The sequence below is a fragment of the Stegodyphus dumicola genome, chromosome 4 (assembly GCF_044657685.1).
Source record: "Stegodyphus dumicola isolate Sdum_Otavi_A_Nest chromosome 4, ASM4465768v1".
NCBI lineage: Eukaryota > Metazoa > Arthropoda > Arachnida > Araneae > Eresidae > Stegodyphus > Stegodyphus dumicola.
In genome coordinates, this window is record NC_140771.1 from 11,993,334 (window position 1) to 12,020,956 (window position 27,623).

At 31.5% G+C, this 27,623-nt stretch overlaps 1 protein-coding gene across 1 annotated transcript; it reads right to left on the minus strand.

Moving 5' to 3' along the window:
• Positions 1-5,048: 5,048 nt before the first annotated feature.
• On the minus strand, positions 5,049-25,915 carry LOC118204525 (methionine aminopeptidase 1). The gene is made up of 13 exons (XM_035376839.2): positions 25,760-25,915; positions 24,692-24,743; positions 23,884-23,954; positions 23,610-23,670; positions 20,537-20,628; positions 17,274-17,357; positions 13,566-13,633; positions 13,313-13,383; positions 10,151-10,282; positions 9,890-9,995; positions 7,819-7,856; positions 7,659-7,724; positions 5,049-5,776 (listed from the first exon to the last, which is right to left on the minus strand). Exons 1-13 carry the CDS (start codon positions 25,874-25,876, stop codon positions 5,610-5,612), a joined length of 1,125 nt encoding a protein of 374 aa, XP_035232730.1. The 5' UTR covers positions 25,877-25,915; the 3' UTR covers positions 5,049-5,609.
• Positions 25,916-27,623: the final 1,708 nt, after the last annotated feature.

A 27,623-nucleotide genomic window follows, 5' to 3' on the forward strand; every position in this document is an offset into this window, starting at 1 on the left:
ACTTAATCCACGCAATGTTCTTTAAAAAAAAAAAAAATGCATGCAAAGCCGTTCTTGACAATACGCCTCATGATGCCTTTGTATTCTTTAGTGATGAGGCTCATTTTCATCTTTCCGGTTGTAGCATGCATTAAGCAAAACATGCGATAATGCAGTGGCACGAATCCTCAAGAATTTCATGAGCAGCCCCTCCATGCAGAATGTGTGACTGTTTGGTGTGCATTGTCCAGAATAGGCATCATTGGACCATTATTTTTTTTGGAGAACATTTCCCTGGATGCCATATCTCCTTACGAGGCAATCGTCAGTGGCCAGCTAGCTTGCCTGATTTAGCCACATGCGATTTCTTTTTGTGGGGCTACCTGAAATTTCCAACATCCAAAGAGCCTGGCTCAACTGAAGAACAACATTCAAGCTGCTATCGACAATATCCGTTGATATGTTGGTAAATGTGGAAAGAAATTTCGAACTTAACTATGTCAATGCATTGACCACAATGGAGGCCACTTTAATAATACTATTTTTAAACCGTAATAAAAAAACTTTAAGTGTCTCTCTATAACTTGGAAAAAATTAAACTGATATCACTTATACTATTTGTGTTATTCATTTTTAAAATAAGGTAGTTTCTCTGCCACACCCTGTACTATTTTCATCAGACCACCAACATGATATCATCTTAGATTACTGACAAATGCTATAGTTTTAATAGCAGATAGCAGTATGACAAAAAAGTGCTCACGTATCAGTGCAAATTTGAAGAATAAAGTCACAAACATCCAATTGAGCTCTAGTGAACAGACTGGCAGCATAGTCTCCCACTTGCATCAAAACTTGTCAGTAGTCAACGTGCAAATGACATTTTTGCAAGTTTGAAAATGTGCACGTAAGGCATATATTTTAATTAACCATTCATTAATTGTAATCAATTTCAATACATTTAAAATTCATATATATAAAACTGAATAATTAATAATATGTTACACAAATTATATGCATATTTAATTAGAAATTTTCATTTAACTCTTCAAGCATGTACATCACTAAATCTACTAATATATGGTTGAAGAAAGTATTTTAAATCACTACTAATCATACAAAAACAACAGAATCCATAAATCACATATCTTTACTCTGGATTTGATTTCTGCAGGGAAATAAAATTTAAAAAAAAATTAGATTACTGAGAATAATGCATATAACTATTAAAAAATACTTATAATTTATTTATAAATTACGAATGCAAAGATTTATACGTAGCATGCCTAGCAAGCTTAAGTTCTGATTTTGAGAATGTTTTTTGGTAACACAGTTCATTTGCCTGCATGTTTGTTTTTTCAATTAAAACTGCTTCAACCTAAATTTGGTCGAAATATCAATACACAAATCTACAATTTCTTTCAAATCATCTAGTTGATACATAGAAAACTCAATTTCTACTTGATTACGATATTTTTCATCAATAATGAATGGAAAGTAGTCAGCAAGAAAACAACAGATCAAAATTAAATTTCAGTTCCCAAGTTGATGTCGGCAACTTCAGCATGTTTTAGAAATGGATTACTGGTGAAAATTTATCGAACTTTTCTCCAAATAAAAATACGGCACGAAGTCCGAAATGCTCTAAAATCTGCACCTCAAAACCACGAAAAATATTTTTCTCGTAGGATTTACGCATGCACATTTGATTCCCCCCTCCGTGCATAATAAACCATCTGGAGCGTCCCGATTCTTAAAATTCATTTCGACACTAAATAAATAACCTTGTCATTGAAGAAACAATCATTTTAGCATAAATTTGTATGATCAGTAATTTGGCTTCGTTGCTGCATATTTGCTTGGCACGCATCTCAAACCGAAACATTCCTCATAGATACATTGTTGATCTGACAACAACCTGGCAAATCATTATTTATTATACTTTCCTTTCATTACCACGTGTTTATCAAAACATGACAACTTGAGTAATGACTCATGAAAAGATATCTAAATTTTTTTATGTTAGTATTTGCATGACAATTTTTATGTTAGTATTTGGTCAACGTTTATGTTGACAATATGCTTGGCGATGATTATAGCTTTCAGTTGCCCTAAAAAATGTTGATGAGGAAAAATTTACCAAAAATTTTTTTCCATATACTAAAAATAGATTTTCTCGATGATACTCATAGACCCAAAGATTACATTTAGGGCTATTTGAATTAAGAATAACTGATCTGTTATTCGCATAGACCCAGAACCAGTGCCAGGACTCGTATGGCTGCCTCGAGTTGCAGAATTTAGGACCCACAGAGACTGCATCAAGCGGTAACATATCTAGTGACGGCCCTTAATAGGCCTGAATGGTACACTAGCACCTTAAGTATATGTGTGAATTTATTTATTCAGAACTCTGATAAGCATGTGCAAGAAATAGACACAAGTATAATAAGTAACTAATACAATTCAGGCTTAATTGTCTCAGTGCACGATAGAAGCAAGATAAAATTTAATGGAACAACTCGTTGTTAGTCGCCAAAATCATGATGCATAGCAAAATATGGGGCCCACCAGCGGCCGAGCGGTAAAGTCGCTGAACACTGGTAGTTCGGTCCGGGGTTCGAATCCCGCGAACGGGCTGGCTGCATGGGCGTTTTCGTGGTTTTCCCCATGTGTAACGTGTATACGAGCCAGTTTCCCTTAGAAAGTCCTCCATGAAAAGCATCCCTCCCCTTTGGCAGATACCCCTAGTGTGCTTTGCCGTAATTAAATACACCAACACCATAGCAAAATATGTATAGTGAAGGATAGCTAAATTTGATGATGATAGCTGCTAATTTTAAAGGTTTTCTGATATCACAAAACAAAGGTGAAATTTTCCAATTATCGGATTTTGTAAAGAGATGTGGAGAAGCGGTAATAAATGAAGATGATATAAGTTTTTCATTGTGATGACAATACTTCTCAATCATCAATCAATTAATGAATGGCGAAATCTGTAGTATGGTTCTAAATCCAGAAAATACTGATAGTGAAGAAAGTGAGAGAAGTTACTGAAAATGAAAAAATTCCAATTTACAGGTTAGTCGGAATTCTCGACACGGCAGTTACAGGACCTCAACAATGTAACTAACTAAACAAGAGATTATGTCTGTCTACAGAATTAAAAAGAAAGTATTAGCACAGAAAACGAAGCAACTTAAACAACTTACATTGAAAGAAATGTTTAATAAGGTAAACAAATAAATATTAAGCTTTTTTTGTAAATTTTGATACCCATCATAAATACTTCATTATTTCATATATCACAATTTCATACTTTTAATTTTATAATTTCTACATGACATCTTACTAGGTTTAAACTGATGACCTAATATCCAGAAAAATCCCAAATTGGGAATCATCGAAGTCCCAATGAGTCCGGATTTTGGACTTTGCACTGTTAACATTTTGATTTCTGAGCCAATTAATTTTTCAGTAGCTATTCTTGTAGCTATATTCAAGACAACCTCGGATGGTTACATTTGGTTGATGCATTTTGATAAACAATGTTACACCTTTAAATTTTTTCATCATATTACTAGCATCATCTGAAGAAAAAGCAATTTTCCCATTCTAAATCTCTTATAAAGTTTTCATTTATACAATTAAAAATACCTTCTCCAGTATAATTCATGCATTCTCAAATAGAAATCAATGAAGTAATCATCAGTCCCTTTTCTTTGGTATAATATGCTAAACAAGCCCTATACAGGAGCAAAAAACCTGAGAGTGCGGGGAATTACTGACAACTGATTAGTGGGAGTCGCTGATCTATGATTGGCCCACAACACAAAACCCACAACACACTCAACACGTCATATATGATGACACGAGTATTCAGCCAATCATCAGATGAATTAGCTTCTTCCTTTTTGCGTACTGGTTCTCTTACCCTATTTCTGTAAAATCCGTAGTTTTTTCCATGCTTTTCGTAGCTTATAGTTTTTAATGAATTTCCATAGAAACTACGGCAGAATGGAGTTATTTGGTTTCCCTCAAAAAGTCTTCCAGACATCTTTCTCCATACACAAATAGTCTTCGAGATGCTCTGCCTTAATTAATTAACCTAAACTAATCAAACCGGTTTCAGTCGTAATGCAGTTGGCTGTAGTTAAGATGAATGCCTCAGAGACCTACCCAATGAGGTAATACGTTAGTACTTAAGTTCTAGACAAGACACAACACTGCCTTCCCAGAAGCAGGGTGGTCATACCACAAAATCATCAGGCCGTCAGAGGATGAAGCAGTGAGATGATCAATAAATGGGGACTAAACGAAGAGAGTACTGCATTGCCAGCACCTCTTACAATGTCTGCCATTAATAATGGTGGCTCTATGGCAATATTTGCTATGGTGTCACTGCTCTGCCAGATGAATATAGAACACATAGTATCTTTTTCAACTATTCACCTTGGTTTTCCATTCGGCTGGTGGACCACTACATCTATGTACAGAGACACACAGTCAAAGACTGCTCTCAAGTCGCTGTGATACAACATATTTCCATCATGCCTGGCCTTACCTTGTGAGGTTCTATTTCACATTATTTCTTCCAACCTTTAGTCAACCTGCGCATTACAACTGTCGATGGCATACCGTGGTCTGCCAAGGCTATTTTTAAATGTGACAATGCCCATCCGCCTACAACACAAAATGACAGCTTTTTCATGACAAACTGATCTCTTCTCCATTAAGATACATACGAGATATGGTTGGTTCCCGACTTAGGTTATGAAAAAATAAATATTTTAAGAAATCCAGAACTTAAAAAAAATTAATTTCCAGCACTAGCAGAGCTATCAAAAAATGAATACCATTTATAAAAGAAACTTCAAGAATATAAAGTATTACTCCTGGTTATTGTTGCTATGTGATTATGATCGATACTATCAAAAACTGAATAAAACCCATTTCTGAATTAATTTGAAAAACTAGACATGAACATGTAAAAGGTTAAAATAACAAAAGAAAAAATAATGTTTAAAGAATGTGCACAAAATTAACTATGCAAATAAGCAATGACAATCTGTAAAGCAAAATTTTATTGTACAAGAATAACTGTACATGAAATTTTAGATATAAACAGAAGTTAATATTTTTAAATATCTTCTTGTTTAAATTACTAGTTAAATATGAATTTAAATAACGTTAAAATGAAAAGCTCATTCTTAGAGTACACTTTTTTCATAACAAAACAGGATGGAAACAGATATAAATATTTTTAAACATGTTCTTCTGCATTAAAATTATTGATTAAATATAATTTAAAATACTAGATTTAAAAAAGCATTTTTAAATTATTCTTTTTTTTATCTCAGTTATGCAACATTAAATTTTTAAAACTTCTTGAATTCATTCAGTAAAATGTTTCTTATAGTGAAATGCTGTTTCTCAAATAATAACTCTTACAAAAATTGGGAATTAACTAAACATAAAAAAAGGAAATGCAGATTTCCCAATTTATACTTAATACCTATATTTTCTTTGTCTTGATCATATGAAAGCAAAATCTAGAGCACTTAAAATCACTTCATTAATATCTTTCAAAAGTAATAAACGTTTCTTGTTCAATATTACAATTCAATTTATTACAAGTTATCCATAAAATAGGGTTGTCCATTTCGATCTCTACGCCGTGTCAGGATCTCACAACCTGTTTCTGTGACAAGTAGCGTCTGTTCGAATTGTGCTGATCTCTGGCCATCTCGAGTTACAGCTGTCCACTCATCTGGCCACATTTCATCCACCCATGTGCCTATGAAGAGAAATTTTTACATTCACTATAAGTCATTAAACAGTAAACCATTAATTTCAAATATATGCAATAATGAGTTATATTATAAACTATTGTAATGTATTTATGTAACTTAATCTTAAGCTAGAAGGACTAGATAGACTGCAATATTAAAATATGCGCTATGTACATTAGTTTCATAACAATCTTATACTTATCAGACATAGGATAACAAATAAATATGTACTTATTATCCTATGTCTGATATGATTTATTTATATTTTAGTTTATGTATTTTTTCTCTTCTCCTCTTATATGATTCTATTCCACAGCAGAAGCATCATACATAAGCATTTAACTTTTAGGATTCTTATCTTCAAAACTGTGAAATCATATAATAGATTAATTTAAAAATTATGGAACTGCTATTTTCATAAATTTATAAAAATTATACTTTTATTTATTATATTTTCATAACTTAATAATGATGATGTGGAAAAGAAAGCATGATTTTCAAACAAGTAGCTGATTACTTAATTAAAAATATTTATAATTATAGATTTATTTGTCATTTATTGCTTGGTTTGATACATTAAATGCTAACAATTTACAACTGATAAATGTTGTCATTAGTTCTGCAAAGAAAGCATAAATAACAAAAAAGAAGCTTTCAGAAAAATTTAAAATATTTTCACATTTTGAATTTATAACAAATTGAAAGATAATTTATTTTCATTCTGAAAATCTAGGCAACTACAATAGAAAGTCTGAGAAGCAGACTTTCCGGCAATTCCGGATTTGAGAAATTTTCCAGATTTTAGATCATCAATTTAAATCTCATAAGATGATATGTAGAAATTATAAAGCATTTATGACCTTAAGGCAAAGAAAATTCATAAAAATTTTGTTTGCTTTCTAAAACACTTCTTTCAATACAAGTTATTTAAATAGCTTATATTTTTGTTAATACATTCTCTTTAATTATACAGATATACATAATCTCTTTTCAGTTACAAAGTTCTATCATTCAATGGCCGGCACTAGACATTTTGTGGCCCAATGCAAGTCTCTACGGGTTTGAAATTCTGCTGACAAGCACCTCCCTGAATTCTAAAATTTTTGCCAATCTTAAATTTTACACCCAGTGCCTTCCCTAAATTCTAAAGATTTTGCCATCCCTTTATTTTGTCGCTCGGTGCTTCTCTAAATTCTAAAGATTTTGCCCCTAAAAAATTCTCCCCTAAAATCTGTCACTCAGATCAAGCATTGGTCTTTATTCCAAAAATTTTGCCCTTGCCCGGTGCGGCCATACAAGCTCTGCCGCCAGTAAAAGAAAAAAATAATAAATAATTAGGGGGCAAGCCCAACAGATAAGCAGGATGTGGCCAAAGCAAAATTTATGAGTTTATGTACACCAGAAAAGTAAATGTATAAAAACATCAAATATGAACGAGTTCACCTCAAATAATAAAACACCCGAGTTAAAAGACTTGCTTAAAAATATTAAGTGACTCTTGTAACATTAAATAATACTCTTCACACAGCTGATGCTAAGAGCAATAAATTTATGAGCTAGAAAACACTTTAGAATAAAAAAAAGATAATGCATAAAATTTAGAGCTGGAAGTGATGGTAGTTGAATTAGCTATAATAAAAGCAAGAATTCTTTATTAATTGTTTATAATTTGAATATATTATAATATGAAATACAAGCTATTACTTTGAATTCATCAAAATAATGAATAATAAATAATATGAGTAATTATATCATTGTTGTTTTAAAACTGTACACAGATCAGTGTTTAAGTTTTAAAATTATTATTATAATGACATTTAAAAAAATTTAAAAGTTTAAAAAAATGGCCCATATATTTTCTCTCAAATAAAACTATACTTTAAATACCTTCAGAAATCATAGGCTCTATTGTAAAGCAATGTCCAGGCTTCATTACTCCTATTGCTTTATTTTCTGCAAGGAAAATTAAATGTATGAGTGCATATTTAACTACAAATCAATTAAACTTCTTCTAAATTTTAATCTAGCATAATGTAATAATACTTACTGGCATAATGTGGAACACTTGGTGTAGTGTGAAATAACCTACAGGATTGGGTGGAAAAGAAAAAAGCTACATCAATTTCAAATACCTGTTTACATTTTACAAAATAGAACTGTAAAATAGTATTGAAAATAAATGCATGATTTAAATACTATTATCACTATTTTAATTTTGATTTAGTATTATGATTACCTTTGGCAACCAACCAAAAATACTATGTATGTGAAAGGAGCTGAACATTTTTTTTTACTGGATTTTAAAAGAAACACCTGATAAGAAAATATATGCTATAATATGCAGAAAATATCTGAATGAACAGCAAATTAAGTAAAGCTAAAGAAAAACAATATACACCATCTGGAATTCAAACTTACTTTAAATTATAAAGCATCATTCAATTCAAACATTGTAAGAGCACCACAGAAATTTAAGGCAGCATTATTAAAGACAAAACTAGTGTGAAGTTAATAGACACCTTATTCTACGTCTAAGTTTTTAACAGAAACCCTATTTCGAAGTTTATAAGACTGCCATTAACTGATTTCAGACCTTAATGATTAAGGAGTCGTTCATGGTGACTTCAGTATGAAATTGATATTTAAAAATTTTTTATAGACTGTCATTTTCATGAATTACAGCAAATGAAAAATAACATTTTGGTGCAATTTTAGTGCTCATCATGAGTTTCCAAGTTAAATTAACTTCAGAAATTAAACATTTTAATTCAAAAATTTCTCTACAAATTTTAATTTGTAGCCTTTTTGAACAGCTGCCGAGTCAAACTATTCTCACTGCAACATACGCCTTTGTAAAATAGCAGCCTTTACTTACAGATTTTTTATTAATCTTGTTATTGGAATTGCGATTAATGAACAAGAACAGTAAATGAACAAAACGTTCATCTAAACCCATTAGCTATTATCATCAACAATAATAATATAAGGTAATAACAGCATCTTTTGAGGAAAAGTTCCTTTGGGTTAGTTTAGCTTTTGAAATTAATTTCTCCTTTAAGCCATTTCATATGTTTTAATTTTAAGCTTTCAGGTGCATCACTTGAGCTTTATTGCTAAGGTTCTAAGCATTCTAAAACAAATAATACCTGATTTTATGTCATCAATTGTTTGTTTTTATTTGAAAAAGCTGCAGTATTCAAATATATCCCCAATAAGATTTTTTTCCTTCTTTAACCCTTTGTTGCATCATGTCCACTCTAGTAGATAAAAGTTTAAATTTGTTTGTAAATGCCTTAACAGATTCAATTCATGTGTTTATTCATTCTATATTATTAGAAATTTCAAATGTTGATCATAGATGGCTGTCTGCAACTTCTGTTTCCAAGTTAGTACAATTTCTCATAGTAAACAATGTATAATATTGCCTACAATTTTTTATACTGTCATTTTTCATTCATAATTAGTAATTTTAGACATTTTATTTTAAATGTCAGTTTGAGAAAATTGTGAAGTGGGTAGACAAAAATATACTGAAAAGAGTGATTGGTTTGGTTTTGGTTTATTTAATTATGGCAAAGCACTCTAGGGCTATCTGCCTAAGGGGAGGACTTTCTAAGGGAAACTGGCTTGTATACACATTACACATCCGAAAAGAGTAAATTGAAACCCAAATGGACTGCTTATCAAGCCAATACAAAATCGTAGCAAAATGAATTCAATCGTAATCGACGAAATGAAGGTATTTCAGGGGATCTGTATGTACATGTCAGTTGTAGATTTACCATTTAGAAGATGGTAGTGATCACTGCAAACAGGGCAGGAAATGATTTCAAATGCAATGACCGTAAATCTTTGGGAAGAGATTTGTATGCATGTACGTATATGCATGCGGTCCACTGTAGTGAACAAACTATAACAATTATTTAAAACAAAATTTGAATAAAATTATTATTTTTTTATTATTACTAAGGTTAAGTAGAAAAAATACAAACATTTTCGTTTAACTTCTCTAAATTATTGGTACGCAACAAAGGGTTAAAGCATTTTAACCACATGCACATATTTATTGAAACAAAAAGCAAGCCAATAAACTCGCATAAAATATTTAATCAGTTTACCTATGGATTCCGTGCCCACAATAACTTCTGACAACAGAAAATCCATGAGCTTGAACATATTTCTGTATCACATTTCCAATTTCTCTATACTTCTCACCAGGTTTAACTATAACAAACCAAAACATACGACATATCTGTTACAAATGCTAAACAATTTTAATATAAAAGCACGATAAGTGAATTTTAATATAAAAGCATACCAAAACATGCAAAGCAACATTTTAAAACATTACATACCTAACATTTTAAAACATTACATACCTATCTCAATAGCTTTCATTAGAGATTCATACGTTACACGAACTAACTTTTTGCCAGCTTCATCAACATTTCCCACCAAAAATGTTTCATTCAAATCACCATGAAATCCACGATGGTAGACTGTAATGTCAACTAGAATATAAAAACAACAATTTTTTAAAAATATAAATCATCATACATATTTTAGACAAGTGCTTATAACAGGGCTAGAAAAGACATGCCAAAAGATAAACTGATGATAAATAAGCTGCAATATGTCTACAGCATAATTAAATGTTGCAGTACTACAAGCTTATTTATTTTCCTTCATCAAATTCTATATTTAAAAAACTTTTTGCTCTTATCAGACCTACAACATATTATATTTAAAGACTGCAATATTTATATAAATGATAAAGCAATCAATTTTAAACTTGAGATAATAAAACATTATCAACAATACAGATTTTAATAATTGGAGGAGTTTTTTTAATTTTACAAATAAAACGTTAAATTCTGTCTCATCTTAATACTGACAGGCTGAAAGATGCATAAAGAATCTCAAAATATTTCTATACTGATTTATTAATGCCTCAAAGAAGTATAACTTTTCATTTTGTGCTAAAATTTTTGGTACTATTCTGTTTTGAGGGCCATAAAAAAATTGCAACGAAAATGTACATGCAAAAGCGCCAAATCTAGCAAATGCGCCCATTTAACAGTGTGCCAAATCTAGCGTACGCACTGATTTCAGATTGCGTAAGTTTATATAGTTCTATATTTCTTAAGACGCCATTGACATACTAGTTTAATTTTTAAATCCTTTTTTGATATCCTATGGATTTAACAATTTGGGAATTGCCCATGACGAAAACTCGGCAATAAAATTTTGGGTAAAGTGCAGAATCACCCACTGCTTGATGTGTTTTTAAGACCTGCACATACTCGGTATCCACGTACACATCAACTTATTTTCACTTAAAAAAAAATCCCAATTGTCACTTAAAAAGTAAAAGAAAATTGACAAAAATCCAATTGTTTTTACCCTTGTAAAAAGCGGCAAACAAATAAGTGGGCGATTCCTGCACTTTACCGAGAATGTTTTCAAAGAAAAGGTATCATTCATTATAGAAAATTATGTTTGAACAACCAACGAGATGACATTATGCTTTAGCGATAACTCGGTAGCAAAATAGCGATGCAGGCATCCATTCAGTTATGTTTAGCAATTTTTATACACTAAATTATAATGATCTAAATAGTTATTTACTCTTATGCTTCCATTCAGTCATGTTTAGCCTTTTATATATAAATTATAATAATAAAAAGGTATTATATGAAATTAACCTTTCATCTAAATTAAAACATCAATCATAGATAATTATTTACTGTTATACTTCCTTTCTTGCGTTAGGGTTGCCCCAATTATTTTTGGCAGCACTGGCATCAACAATAGTTTGGCGATTTTTTACGGCCCTCAAAACCAAATAAAACTAAATTCTTACATTGCCAACTGGCAATTCATAGGATCTTTCATTTATCTTCAAATAAAATTATTCCACACTACGTAATATACTAACTGCAAAATTTCTAACTCTAGTTCTTTTATACTTATTATCTAAATCAAAAATGAAATATAACAACTAAAATGAAACTTTACACTGATACATAGGCATAAGACTTTTACGTACATATGCACGCATACATTCTTTATTTTAATTTTCTTCCAACAGCAATATTTTTTTAACCTGTTTACAACACTTCATGCTTAAATAAGAAATTGAACAAATGAAATCGTAGTGTTTCTGAATCACATTTTAATCTTATTCAACAGAAAAATATTAGTTAGGAGGCTGCAACATTAGATATTACTTTTAAACAGAAGGGAAATACTAAAATTTTCCACCATTTTTTATTTTAAAAAATTGTGATATTTGTGCATTACCTGGCACCTGCCAAAAATATAATCTCTACCCTTGGCAAGCATTAAAAATTGTTCCAGATTCTTCTCAAAATAGGTTTTTTTTGGGGGGGGAGTGCAAATTCCTTTTTTACTGCAACTTCGATTTTAGACCAATCGGAGCAAGTGCATATTTTTATGGAAAGTTCTCAGGACAACATTTGTGTATTTCATGTTAACTTTTATTGCATTTTATATCATGTCATTATTAGACTAGCTAAAGATATTAAATAGAAGAAATCCATTTTTTCCCAACCATGTGGCATTTTCCAAAAAATCTGCGAGTTCAAAGTCTTATGTAATGATACTGTACATGATGGAAGGTATACGATCAAAATGTAATAATATCAACAAAAACCATGAAAGTGTTAAAATAAAAATGGAATTCGATCAAGAGAGATCATTTTCCTTCCATTTAACACAATTCATATAGGGGCAGACAACATTGCACAGAATTTTGAAAGCAACTGGAGAGAGAAATAGAGGGGAAAAAATTGTTTGAGTAAACTTCTGTTGTTGAAGATTTATTTTACCACCAAAGGGTATCAGTAGATGGTTGGTCTAGAGGAATCAGCTAATATCTAAGTATTAAAATTTTTTTAAGTGTTTTTTTTTTTTTTTTTTATTCATTAAATACTTAGAAGGAAATTTCTTCTGAAGAATGAAGCATTTTCAGTTAGTGGTACTGATGTCCTGGTTTGAAAAAAAAAAAAAAAAAAAAAAAAAAAAACACTTGTTTTAAGTCTTGCATAATTACATTTTGAATAATTAATCTTGTCTTTATTAAATTACTCTCACTGTGCTGATAATTTAAGAAGAAATGATAAAATACCAAATTTTTATTACAAATTAAAACTGCTATTTTTAACAGCTCGCTTTAAGAATTCAGTTTCATATCCCATATTCTGATTTTCTACGGGATTAATTCTTAACTTATTCATAACTATTCAGATAAAACTTTTTTGGGCATTACACTGGAATTAACATAAAATTTTCTGAGAAAATGCTGAAAGGTACTTATTTATCTTTCATATTTTGAGCTATCTTGCTAGTTTAACATCTGTTTTTTCAAACTGTTATTATAATTCCATTTCATTTAATTTACAAAATGCTAGCAAGCACTTTTATGCTTATACACGCAGGAAAGAAAACACAATATTTTAACTAATCGCTCAAAATATAATTTTTAACAATAAATCTAGAAACAGAAGAGAAGCACCCACTATTTAATAAGTCTCCATCTTCCAATGGTCTCAAATCTGGTATCCCATGGCAGATAACTTCATTCACAGATCTTAAAATAGTTAACATGGTTACACTTCACTGGAAGTTCATCTTTTGTAAAGAAAAAATCACTTTTGAAGTAATGAAAATGGTTTTATTATTAATTTTTTTATAGAAAGAAGATAAAAAATACAGTTGCCACTTTCATAGTTCTATAGTCATAACATGCTAGTTATAACTGAAGATACTTACGTGCAGCAAGATTTAGGAAAACAATAATAATTCAAGGGTGAAGGATAACAATCTCGATCTATGCAAGCCTAAAATAAAGAGATTTTTTTAAATAACTCTATATATATATATATATATATATATATATATATATATACTGAATATTATATATATATATATAATTCAGTATATTCAGAGATTATATTTGTAATTATAAAACACATAACCAAGAAATTGAAAAACAAATCAAAAAGTTACTAAATATCATAAATTTTACACCTTTTTTACAAAAGCATTTAAAGAAACTGTTTTCAACTCAGTCTTCCTTCTTCACAATATGCTTATTCCATCCAACCACATCTGGCAACTTCTGGCACTCTTTTTAAAGAATTTTTATTGCCTCCATTACATTATTAGCATCTATGAAATTCTTACTGCACTAATGTTCTTTCAAAAGTGCAAAAAAGCCTGACTGCGAGATTTACAAATTCTATTGAGGACATTTAAACACCTTATAAACCTGAAAGCAGTCATTCTTGTCAAGTGAAAAGCTGAAAGCAGACATTCTTATAAAGCTGAAAGCAGACATTCTTATAAAGCTGAAAGCAGACATTCTTGTCAAGTGACAAAATTCCATTGCAGAAGTTCTTAGGATTTAAAATGTACTTTCGACTTCAACTTATTTAACATCCTGTCACTATATCAAAAACTAACATTTGATAATGTTTTTCAGGCCACTGATATCTCAAGAAATGGTCAGCATGGCGCCTAAACATTTGCTGACGTCATGAATTTTTTTTTTTTTTTTTTTTTGTCGAAGGCTTTCCCATTATTAGTTGTCTCTGCATTGTTGTTGCTGTCCCCATAAATTTCATGGAAGAATGGTTGCTAGAACCTCAAGGAGATTAGACTTCTACATCCACCCCTATTTTGAGGGAGAGCTATCCAGGGTGGCGGCTTGAGGGTCTACCGCCCCTTTCCCCTTCAAACAAACCACACGAGAGAACTTTCGGCTCGCCATATATTTGGCTTCCGGCCCGCCCTACCAACAAACCACATTAAAGGACTTTTGGCTTGCCATACATTTAGAATGTCACCATGCTGCAAACACATTATGACATTTGCGATTCCCATGCTTTCTCTAAGATTTAAAGCCGGGCCCTACAGTATGGAAGACACTAGCCATCATTCTGTTGAGTGGTGTTTATACACACACTGCCTTCCAAAAATTACAGAACAGCATGTTTTTCATAGCTCAGCACTACAAAAACATCAGCGAGATTTAAATTTCCAGTTTATAATCCTGACAGTAATGAAGTTTAAGAAAGTATATGCAAAAACAATCGCTGCCACTTTTATTTTACAGAAATGAATACTTTATGGGAGTTAGAGAAAAAATACAAAAACTGTAAGTTCCGTTCAATAGTGTTGATCATTAGTTGTTATTAGCAATTTTGTTGGCAACTTCCAGGAGAGTATCAGTATCATGGAGAAGTCATTTGCCCAACTGATTGAGGTGGCGGGCGATTTGATGGCTGGAAATGGGGATATCACAAGCTGATGCTGCTAAACATCTAAATGTCTCTGTAATGTGGTCCACCGACTATGGAATCAATCTGAATCCATGGATGTGTCCAGAAAAGAAAGTTTTTTAAAGAAAAAAACCAAGAGTTACAACACCTGCGGGAGACCATTATTCAGCTCTTTCAGCTCGAAGGAGCAAAAAAAATTACTGTGCCTCAGTTCATGGCAGATCATTTAGTAGCAACAGGACTACAGTTGGCAAACGCCTGCTCAATAAGGTCTGTATACAAGACAACCAGTTGTTTGTATCCTCTTGACTTGAGTACACAGAGGTGCTCATTTATGTTGGGAAAGAGAACACGTCTCCTGGACCGGCCAACAATGAGAGCCTGTTCTTTTCGCAGACGAATTCAGGTTCACAATGGAGAGGGACTGAGGTTGTCAGTTGATCTGCAGGAAACCATGCACCAGATACAAACAATCCCACATTGTGTAAAGACACAGCTACAGAAATGGTAGAATAAGGTTTTAGGCTAGGATCTCTCTCGGTGGTCACACTGACCTGCATGTGTTCTATGGAGAAACTTTAGCCAGTGTGAGATATCGAGACCAGATCCTTGATTAATATGTCCACCCATATGCCACTGCTATTTGTCTTGGAATTCCTCTGATGGACAACAAAGCATAACAGCACCGAGCTTAGGTTGCTGAAGAAGATCTTGAGGGCCAAGATATGGAGCGGATGGAAAGCCCAGCTCAATCCTCAGACCTGAATCTGATAGAGCATCTTTGGGACTACCTTCAGAGACAGGCTGCTGCTTTAAGTCCTCCAAGGTTGTTAGACGAACTTGAACAAGGATTACTCTGTGTCTGATTGTGGCTTCCCATTTTACTGACTGACAATTTAATTAACAGCATGCAACATCACTGCCCCCCCCCCAATGTACTGCAGCTAAGGATGAACATATTCCTTACTAGAGCAAATTTTTATAATATTACTACCACATTTTTCCTCAAAATACTGTGATGTGAACAAATCCTCTAAATTCCTAGTTATGTTGCTTCATTCTCAAATTAGACTCAAAAAACATGCTGCTCCTTAACTTTTGGATGACAGTGTATGTTACCTACCTTACTTATATAGAGAGAAAGACGTGCAGGAAGTAAATGCAATAAATACCTTTTTGTTTCCATTAGCAGAGTCATGTGCTTCTTGGGGTTAACGTGCACTAGTGTAAACAAGCTTTTATGAGCTTCAAGTAAACAACCACTTTTGAGCATTAAATTTTACCCAAAATTTAATCAACTCTTTATATGAATGCAGAAAGGATAATTATCAGAAACTGAACTTTTCTATAGTAAGTAGTAGTAGTACTATAAGAGTTATCATGGATGAAAAAACTATCACAATACTCACTATCATGGACAGACAGTAATTATCATGAAGTAAAAAATCATTCTAAACTCACTACCAAATTTTTTTACCAAAAGTATAACCTCTCTTACCTGTATAGTAGAGATCAGCAAAAGGTTAAAAAGGGGAGTTCAGAAAAAGAAACTAAGACAAGTACAAAATATCAACTCAAAATATAATGATGAATAATTAAATATCACATCTTTCATATATGGCAATTTACACAATGAACTAAATTCAAGAAAATTGGTTGAAGTTATATATACATAACAGGGGTGATTATGATCCCATTTTAAGAAATGTACCATGGAGTTAAAAATCTGATATAATATCAAATGATTAAGATCGTTAATGTGATACACATATATGCATGCAAACACACATTTTTTCAGACAATTAGTGAAGCAAAAAGTACAATTTTTTAAATTTATTATAAACTGATTTGCACTTCACTGCATTATTTCACAAACGTTTTGAGAGAAAACTGGTCATAAAGGTCACATTGAGAAAACTGAGTTTGCTTTATCAAGAAGTTAAACTCTCACTGATTTTATATAGACTAAAAGTTTTTAGTTATGTAATCTGTGAAAAAACAAATATAACTAAGAAACTTTTGAGACTTAACTTTTGAGAAAGATAACTTGGGTACATTTCAAATTTGGAAATTTGAAAACAAATTGGACGAGCAAGTAAAAAATTTGAAGAGTCAGCGATACCTGAAACACAATCACCCCTGATAAAAGCATTACTAATGAATGAAATTCATTAATTCAAAATAAATGCATATTTACTTCATGCACAATGCGATCAAGTTCATCTGTTGTCACTCCAACAGCTACAGCATTTGCTACAGTGTCTAATACTTCCCGGGCCAACTAAAATATGATATACATAGGATATTGAAACATTTCAATCCACTACATAACAATAAAAGCTTTGATATTGTCGAGTTAATGAGGTAATCTGCTAATTTTACAATTCATGTAGCTATGCAATGATGTCATTGCAAACAAGTAATAAGAATGAACATCAATCCAATAGCTTTTAATCTGAAATTTTTCAAATTTTCAGTGTTATTTGTTAAGTGTGCCCTTTTTGGAAAAGTAGGGGTAAAGGAAAAAATCAATATCAGTTGTAAAATTTGCTGGTAAAAATGGCAGAATAAAACATCATTGCAATATTGGGCACTGTACTTTGATTTTTATTTAGGTCTAGAGTGTTTTGAGAAAGCACAAATGTTTTCAGGAATGTTAAACCAAATTCACAGATTTATGCCTCTTGTGTATCTGAAATGAATGTAATAAAATCAATTTTGTATTTTTTTAAGTAGTTATTCTTTTTATGGAGCTATATATATATATTATTACAGTCACATCAAAAGTAATATTTAGCACTAATTAGCACCTCATTAAACAAAAAATATCTAAATTTCAATTTTTTGAAACAATATGGAAAAGTGTAATGAAAATAAAAAGCTAAATGTTATAACAATAGATGTATTAAAAAATTGGTATTATGTATTAGTAGATCCACTTTTAAGGAGATTGGAAATTTCATGGAAAAAATTATTTTTTTACATACAAACATATTATTATAGGCATATTTTACATTTTAGTAGGCACTTATCCTAAAAACAATCAACAAATTTACTTACAAAAGAGCTTTTTTTTCTTTCAGTCTGGTGGAATTTGTGGCAAGAAGAGATTCAAATTTTTAAAATTGAGTTTAAAAAAATAAATAAACAAATCTAAAAGGTTTCAGATTTTAAATTACGTCCAAAATGGTGGCATTTTTTAATGTTTCGTGTGTTACCTTATTTATTAAATATAATGTTCTATGTACTCAAACCATAAAATACACTTCCACAGCAATATTGCAAAATAATTTTATTCTTCAGTATAAAATTAAAGTTATTATAATTGACGAAAAATTTTCTGATCTCAATTACAGGGGCCCAAGTATAGTGCAGTGGAAAAAATAATTGAAAGCTAACTTGATGTTTGGTTCTTAGTACAATGGTTGACTTTTCCATATAGGTAATGTAAATAAGAATTAATTTGCCTAGAAATTGCTCCTCAAAAGTATTCTTCCTAAAGCAAATGTACCTCACCTACTTTAATTGAATAGCTAATCATTTATCATTGGTCTTATGTGTTGAATTTAAATAGCTTCTGAAATGCAATAATAATAAAAATTGCTCAGTGTCTTTCTCCTACTAATTTTTAATTTATTATGTCATAATATAATCTATCTTTTAAGAAAATGTTTTACAATGCTATTATACAACATATCTATTTTACAATACTATTATATAACAACAGCCTACATTATTATTCTATTTCTGATATACCATTATACTACTGAAAAACAACATACTTAAATTGTTATTAGCTTATCACTTTACAAAAGACGCAAGTATATATATATATATATATAAAAAAAAAAAAAAAAAAAAAACTATTTCAGATGTTACTTCTGTTAGAGTTAGAAATCCAAAAGAATCATATTCTATAACAAATCTGATCTTTCTCTGTATTTAACCTGATAAAATGTGGCATCTTTTCCTGTATTCAAAGGGGGCGATATTCTTTCTTTATTAATTTTTCCTCATTATATAGGGTAAAAGCATAAAGCAATATAATTTTTTTTAACTTAGAAAGGTTATTAAATAAATGCATTATAGAGGAAAAAAGAAAAAAAAAAATTTTACCTGTGGTAATATTCTTAGTCATATATGCGAGAAAGAAAGAAAACTACGTATTTTTTTACACATTTTATTATTGGTTACTCATAAATAAATAAAATTTTGTTATTTACTGCTTATATAAGTATTAATGGTTAGAGTAAAACCATTAATATTTATATAAGCAGTAAAGATGAAGAGAAGAAGAAGAGGTACCCCTTGTATTAGCACAAAGTTGTTGTTTCATTTATTGCCAAGAGTGCACAATGCCTAGTTTGTGCAATTCTCTGATTTTTTTTAAGTGAAAATAGGTCGATGTGTACAGGGATACCGAGTTTGTGCAATTCTTTGTCCTGTTATTTTGGCCTTGCGTAGTGGTGATTTGCTGCTACACAAGCCAGAGAATTGTGCAAACTTGGTATCCATGTACTGCCAAAAATCACCAATTTTCACCAAGGGGTATCTGTAAATATATTGATACCAATATTAATAATATTGCATTTAAAATACTGTCGGATATTGATTAATATGCAAAAATTAAATATGGCAAAAGAGGAAACAATCAGCATTCATATCAACCTAATTAACAACTTTCTTTAAATTTTATTATTCTATAAACCAGGAATGTCATCTTCAAAACAGTGTACATAAAATTTTTTCAACTGAGATTACTACTCAGAAAACAAAAGAAGAAAATATCATCTGTAAATGTCACTCATGCTAATGAACACAGATTATTTGTGTTTGGACCAATCATAACTTTATTTTTCTCTATGTTTGTTGTGCAGTATGGTTTGTTTAAATGTAGCCTTTTTTTTTTTTTTTTTTTTATGTGCACTATAATACAAACACGCTTTACGAAGCAACAAAAAAAAATTTTCGAGTTTCTCGGGGGTAATTTTTTTTTTTTTTTTTTCTTTTTCTGTGTTATTTTATTACAGGCTTTAGCAGAAAATAAATGGTTGAATTTTTTATACTTACATATTGGTGCAAATACCTCACTGCAGTTTCGTGATTTTTTACAGAAATAAAGGTGATTTGGTGAATTTTTAGTTTGAACTTTACAATGGATATGGTTACTTTAAGAGCTGTTATGCACCTGGTTACCAGAGTTTGGAGGCGTCAACTAAAGTGGTTGTGATAATACAAAAGCACCAAGCTTTGAAATTTTATATGCTGTTTTCTCTTTCTTTATATGCATATACATACATATATACTTGATTATCTGACACTCATTTAAGCTAAAGAGTAATTCTGTTATTAAAACTGGAAAACAGATTGTAAATCAATATAACAGACTAAAAAAAAATATTAAAAAAAATCCATCAAACATAAAATTGCTACAGCACATAAGGCAAAATATAAACTTACTTTTGATGCTAGTTTTACGCCTTCTATTTCTTCTTTATCTAAAATCTTAATGCTTGTTGTTCCCTTGAGAGTAGTTTCGCATAATGAGATACCTTAAGTATTGAATATATCATTAAAAAAAGGGAAAAAGAGCACATGACACAATTTCCAAATTAAAACATATACAGGATGTCTCAAAATTGTACTGACAAACTTTTAAGGGAGATAGGCCAATTCATAAGAATTGAGAACTGTATAGTAACCAATGACTAGAAATGAGGCAGAGAACTATGGTTTTACAAAATTATATCAGGTATTAGGTGGGTAGAATACTTTCTGCAATAAAATAAAAACTTCAGTAATTCTTACGATTTTCTTTTTGCTCATTTTTAAAAAAACTTTTACATTTTCTTTGACCATTTTTGCACTTCCCAGACATACTTTCTTGGATTTTTCCATGAAACAGGAAATGCCCTCCCCGCAATGTTTGTGTGAAGCCAGCATTATTAACATAGCATTATTATTATACCATTAGCTTAAGACACAATAACACGCCGAACAAATATTAATTCAGAAGTCACACAACAAAAGTCATTTGCGCTTTTGCAGCTGAGGGTGGTGGTTCGGTAAAACCATCGAAACTAGTCTTGTGAAAATTTGAAAATATAACACTGATTTCGGTTGTTTGACTTCTGAATTAATACCATTAGCTTATTTATAATTCATGAAACAAAGGTACAAACCTTTAAACATTAAAAAAAAATACTAAAGGATTTTTATTTAATTATTTTGAAAAGTAAAAAAAAAAAAAAAAATTCAACTTCCTGATTATCTGTGCACTGTTTGGTTCGTGTGCCATTGCTGCGCTGGACTGGGAATGGGATAATGACTGAAAGTCAGAATCCAACCTTATCACCAAATGACACTTGAACTATATAACAAAGGGACCACTGAGCCTATGTGATCTCCGATTCCAAACAAAATGCTGTGTAGGTGTGATGTACAGGTGGCCTAATGTTAATTTTTGGACAATCATGATTCATTGCAGATGTCAGATGCCAAATCCAAATTGTCTTAGCTTGCATAATTATGTCAAAATACTGTTAATTCCTTAAATCACTTTCTAAAGCATCAAAACTGGCACTAGCGAGTGACAAAGAATGTAAAGAACAGCATTATTATTACAACACATTCATTCACCTAACATACATCAGATGGCAGGCAGACAGTAGTACAGCACTGCTCCCTTACCACAGATGATTAAGGTACTGCTGTATCTAGCTAACCATTAAGCTTTCATTCCAACAGAGAACTCCTACAGGGGGGGGAGGGGTTTGAGAGCCTCTAACCTCTTTCCCTACATCCAACCTCTCGAGATTACTTTGGATTCCCTGTGTATTTTAAATGTCCTTTTGCCAACAGACAAAATACACTTGTAAATATTTGGTACAACTCTGATATATGCCCTAATTTCACCAAATGTGGCAATATGTGTTCTGCGCTGGTTTTGGGGGCGATTGCGTGTTGTATGGCAACCCTGTTGGCGTTGAAAAGTCTTTCGCTGGATTTCGTTGGTTCCCGTCATGCTTTGTGTCTGAGAAGCTAGGGGGGAAAGATTTAATGGTGAAAGTTGTTCAATTGAAGTTCGGCATAAGGAAATATCGTCGTGGCCATCCTGTTGAGGGGCAATGGGTATTTGGAGGTGTGGAAAGAAGGTATGGGAGATTATTTTTAGTGGCTGTGCGTGATAGAAGTAGGGATTTGCGATTATTTGTTATTTTATTTATTTGTGAACCACAGTATGAATTTTCTGGATAGTGTGTCTGGCTGTCATATAAACATGATAGTGATTACGTGGCGGCATGTTAAAGGCAGTATGAAATTGGTATTTCTGCTGTTCGAAAAAGCGTTAATGGTAAGTGGATTTAATTTTATTCTTGTTCTTATTTTGTAGAATGTTATGTTCATTGTTTTTTTAGTATGAATTTCTGTCATTATTTGTTGTTTTTTTGAATTGTTTGAAATTTATTTTAGTTATTTTGTTGATTAGTGCGTACCATCTAAATTCTGCAATTCGCAGATGTTTTTTAAAGTTGAAACAGAACACTGTGAACATGGTATTCTTTGAAATTTATTGTTGTTATGTTAATTTATTAAAGCGAGGTATGCGTAGTTCGTAAATTCGTTCGTTGCCTAGATTGTGCCATTCGTAGATGTTTTTTTAAGTTAAAACATATCGCTGTGTACATGGACTCTTGTCAAATAATTTTGGTTAGAAACTTCATGGTTTTGCTATCTAAATTTTTTGTTTTTGTTTCGGATTTTTAGCTTAAATTGTGTGTTCAAAACGTGGTTTTTGCATTCGCGAAAACCGTGTTTTTGGAGACATTTTAGGCTTAAAGTTCGAAATGTAGACAAAAAGTTTAGATATCAATATGGCAGCGTGGAGTTTCTCGCCAAAAATTTAGGCGAGAAATTTGGCGCCTTGAGGGCGCATATCAGAGTAGTTCCAAATATTTATGCCCTCTTCGGGATTTGATCCTGCACCAGTCAGTGTCACTAACCACTATCTTTTATTTTAATACAACTGGAGGATGGTATTTTTAGACATCATAGTAGTAACACATCATTGCTTAATATTTTCCTCATATTTTTTGTTTTATATTTGATGATTTCTACTGATTTGGGGTTATGAACTTGTGCATAAAGTACTGTTGTAAAGTTTAAATAAGCAATCATCTGTGGGACAGGAATGAATTAATTTATTTTACATTAATTGCTTACAAATCATTTAGATTTATGAATATTTCAGCTAACGAACAGCTTTCAGGAAGAAATTAAATTCATGAACCGAGGCTTCATTTTGCATAGAGTACAACACACTTTATTATTACTTACTTGTTCACTGATTAGGTGATATATAATAATTACATATATTATTTATGGTTTTATTTTAGAATACATTTCATGCAAACAAAGAAGCTCTACTGTATGCTTGTGCATTACTGCAATCAGAAATTCACAAATTACTTTTAAACACAAAAAGATATTCTAAAATACACAAAAACAAAAACTTATTTTTGAAGAACAATACCTTGAGGGTGATCTGCATAATCAGGACGTCGTATTGTATCGGGTACTTCCCTTTTTGGGGTCTAGCAAAAAAGAAAATATTTTTGTCAAGTAACTTCAGAAAATAAATGTATTAATATTAAAATTTAAATCATAAACATTTTTAAATAGTTTTACTCCTCTACCACCACCATCCATCATAAAAAATGCCTACACCTAAAAGAAACATTCACAGAAATATTCCCATATTTTTCAGAGGGAAAAAATATATATTTATATAAAATCAATTCACTTACAACAGGATATGGTCTAAGTTTCCCACTAAATGTATAATCAGGCCATGGATTGTATGGTTTTTTTATCACCTCTGCAAAAAAAAGAAAAAGAAAAAAAGAAATTAATTACAAAATATACATATAGTGTTGAAATAAATGCTCCTTAAAATGCTGAGCATATTTTTTGTCAATTTAACAGACAAATTAAAGCTTGGAAAATCACTAAATACAAATTTATGACTATGGCAAATAATGCTATAACTTGGCTAATCTTTGGAATATGGTAACAGGTTGTTTGGCGACATTTTGGTAAGGCAATAAAGGTTACTAGCTAGGACTTTAGCAGTGTACATGAATAAAGGAGTGTGCGCAATGCCCTTTTTGTGCAATTCTGGGATTTTTTTTAAGTGAAAATAGGTTGACTTGTACATGGATACCGTGTATGTGCAATTCTTAGAAACGCGGCAAGCATTGGGCGATTCTTTCTCCCAATTTCGCACCTAATCTTCATCATGATTAAGCACTTTTGTTCCATAAAAATTCTAGCATAAGCGTAATTTGGCTAGCAGATTGTTGGGGAAAAATGTTGAGTAAAAAAAAACATGCCTTTACTTCGTGAAAACAAAATAGCGTCCAAAAAAAAACTAGCAGGTTGCTGTAGCAGGGTTGGTCGCCAAATTTTCGCCAAGTTACCATAATCTGAAGATTAACCGGGTTACTTTGCAAACATTTATTTGAAATTACATTTAGATAAAGAAGTTAGTGTGGAGTAATATTACAAATATTTTTAATAACATAATTAAAATATAGAGAAGGAAGTTTTACATACTTGCTTTTTTATGAATTTGTTTGTGTTCATTCCAGTTCCCTTTAAAACAATCCTAAAATATAATGCATAAATTTGAAAATGAGCTAAAAATATAATTACACTCTAAGAGAATCAAATTTTGCAAATAATTAAACAATAATTTTTCTTCTGATAAAACTGCTCCTTTTTCTCTAATGAAGCTTCTTATTGATAAACAATTTACTATAATTGACTGCAAGCATGTCCCTGAACTCATTTATCTCCTCAACAGTTTAAAGTACTGCTATTATGAAATTAACTAAATTTCCATACAATCCACCCCCAGATCTTTCAAAAGAATTCTGATTTCACTAAAATACCAGAAACAATGACATTAAAACATACAATAGAACATTTAAAAGTAGACACGACAGTGAAGCTATTATGGCAAAAATACAATGGTTATTTTTCCCTGAAGAAAATGTCTTCATCGGTGATTTTCCAATAGACACTGGATAAGATTCACAATGGCACTTAAACGAAATACAAGTCAGAAAAGGAATAAGTAATACAAGTAAAATTATTTATAACTTCTAGAAAGATTGCAAGGGTTCAAATCAGATCTTTATTTATATTTCTAATGAGACAAGAAAATATTTTTAAAGTAATTTACAATCAAAACACCTGAATTACCGTAAAGAACTTGCATACATATTTATATAACTTTATTTTGTGCCTCCTTCTAATAAATGATGCTTAAAACTTACATAGTATGATCAAAATTCTTTTAGGCAAAATATACAGGCGAAGTTTTTTGGTTACGCGGTGAAATACGTCAAATGAATTAAGAAGTATACACATTTCTCATATTTATTTAACAATATTACAGCCGTTTATGAGAAATTTATTTTAATAATTCAACAAAAACACAGATTCACATTTATAAAGATTAGCAAATATTATAATTGAATATAAAGTTTAAACCACAAATGCCCGGAAATAAAACAAATAATTTATTATTATCATAATGTATTTTTTGCAAAATTCAAAAACAGCACGTGATTTAAGCATCGATCAATAAATTTGATCGTAGGTATTTCATTATAATACCTGTGAACAGAAAAATGAGCCTTCAATTCCTAATTTAATACAAGTAGGGCATCGTAGTTTAGCAGGATTTTCACATCCAGGAGTTTCACATTGCCTTTCTTTTAAAACTTCAGCCATTTCAACAGAGAAAGAGTGGAATAAAGAAACAAGTACAGACAGACAGACTCAAAGCTGGGACAGATAACCACAACCACGGAGTATAACCACGGAAACATGTGATCAGCGTCCGGCATTTAGATTGGTCGAGGAGTCAGAGTTCGAAAAATGAAGTTTTTTCTAGTTTTTGGAAATAAATAAAGTTCGAACATAGTAAAAGCAACATCTATTTGTGAATTTAAGAGTCCTATGACTTTTGAAACACTTGAAAATCTTCTAAACTTGCGATATAATCATTGCGATGGAGCTCACTAGGGCTAATGAGTGAGAGTAAGCACTTGGTGTTACCACGAACTTTGATTTTAAAACACACGATATGAAATAGTAAAAATAAAAAAGTAAAAGTAAAAATCTTGGTTAAATAAGTAGTAAAACGAAGAATTCATCGATGAAAAATAAAGTCCTAACTTTGCAAAGTTCATCTTTCTTGAATATTAACTGCAGAGGAATAGTAATTTCGTTTTTGATTAGTTCCATATTAGCTGTTTTTGGAAGTTTTTTAATTATTGCCTTGATAGTCTTTTCACTGTTGAGTTTAAAAGTATGAAAAGGAATATGTAGTTTAGTTAGGTATTCAGTAACTGTGCGGTAGTGGTCTGAGTCATAAACTCTTATGGTCAGTGTACCTCCACTTAGGTTTCCACGATATTTTTTTATGTTTAAATGTTCTTCAAAATCTTCTTTCATCTTATCCCAATCCCCCGTGAAGTCTGCTAAGACTATAGGGGGAATGTGTCCTGCTTTTTTGTTGGGTGTAATAAATTCACCTTCCTCTGCTTCCATATTGTCTTCAGGGTTTAGTTCCTCGAATTTATTTTTTGAGCTGGTTCTTCAATTTCGGAATTTGATAGAGTTCTTTTATGAGTTTTTCTAGGGGTTATGTATCCTTCTTTATCTATTGTCGTTTTCTTTTTGATTCTAGATTTTTGACTAGCAGTAATATCAGATTAATTTGTTTCCTCTGTTGGATTATTTAGAGTTTCTTTTTGTTTCATTTCATTAATGTATAATTCTAAGATTTGTATATCCTTTTCCATAGCATTGACGTGGGCTAAGTGAACTTCAGTCGCATTTTTTGGATTAAATGAAGTTTGATAAGCATGAAATTCAGAAAGCATAAGTTGCTTAAGTTTTTCTAAGTTATCGCAGGTAACTTCCAGATTTCTGTGATCACACACAGATTTGATACGGTTTCGATAGCCTCCTTGTCCATGATATGCATGAATCCTAACTTTTAACCTAATGGCGAAAAGAATAAAGAAAACATACTTATCGTGTACATCAAGAAGAGACGACAGCAACTCAGGATCAGCTTCAGTAGTGAGAGCAATGTCGTTTTCCCTTATTTCACAAAATCGCAGGAATAAAGCAACTCCGTAGACAGAAAGAACAATTTCTCTAATCAACAGCAAGACCTCATGCCAACACGTCCAAATCTCGTATCATCCGTGAACCGCAGGTTCCTTTCGAAGGGCGCCTGGACTGAAGTGTCCTATCCCTATCGAAACTGAGTCACTTTTCGATCATTAATATCCTAAGTGCGTTCCGGCAGAGTGAAGATCAAAGACATGTCCATAAGCAATGTGTATGACTTTGAGTCCAGTTGAACGATGAATTGATGACACATGCACTTGGGGAGAAGTATCTGGAGGCTAATTCCCAGGACGAAAGTTGATGCTCGGAGGAGAGGGCAGCAGGCGGCGTCGAT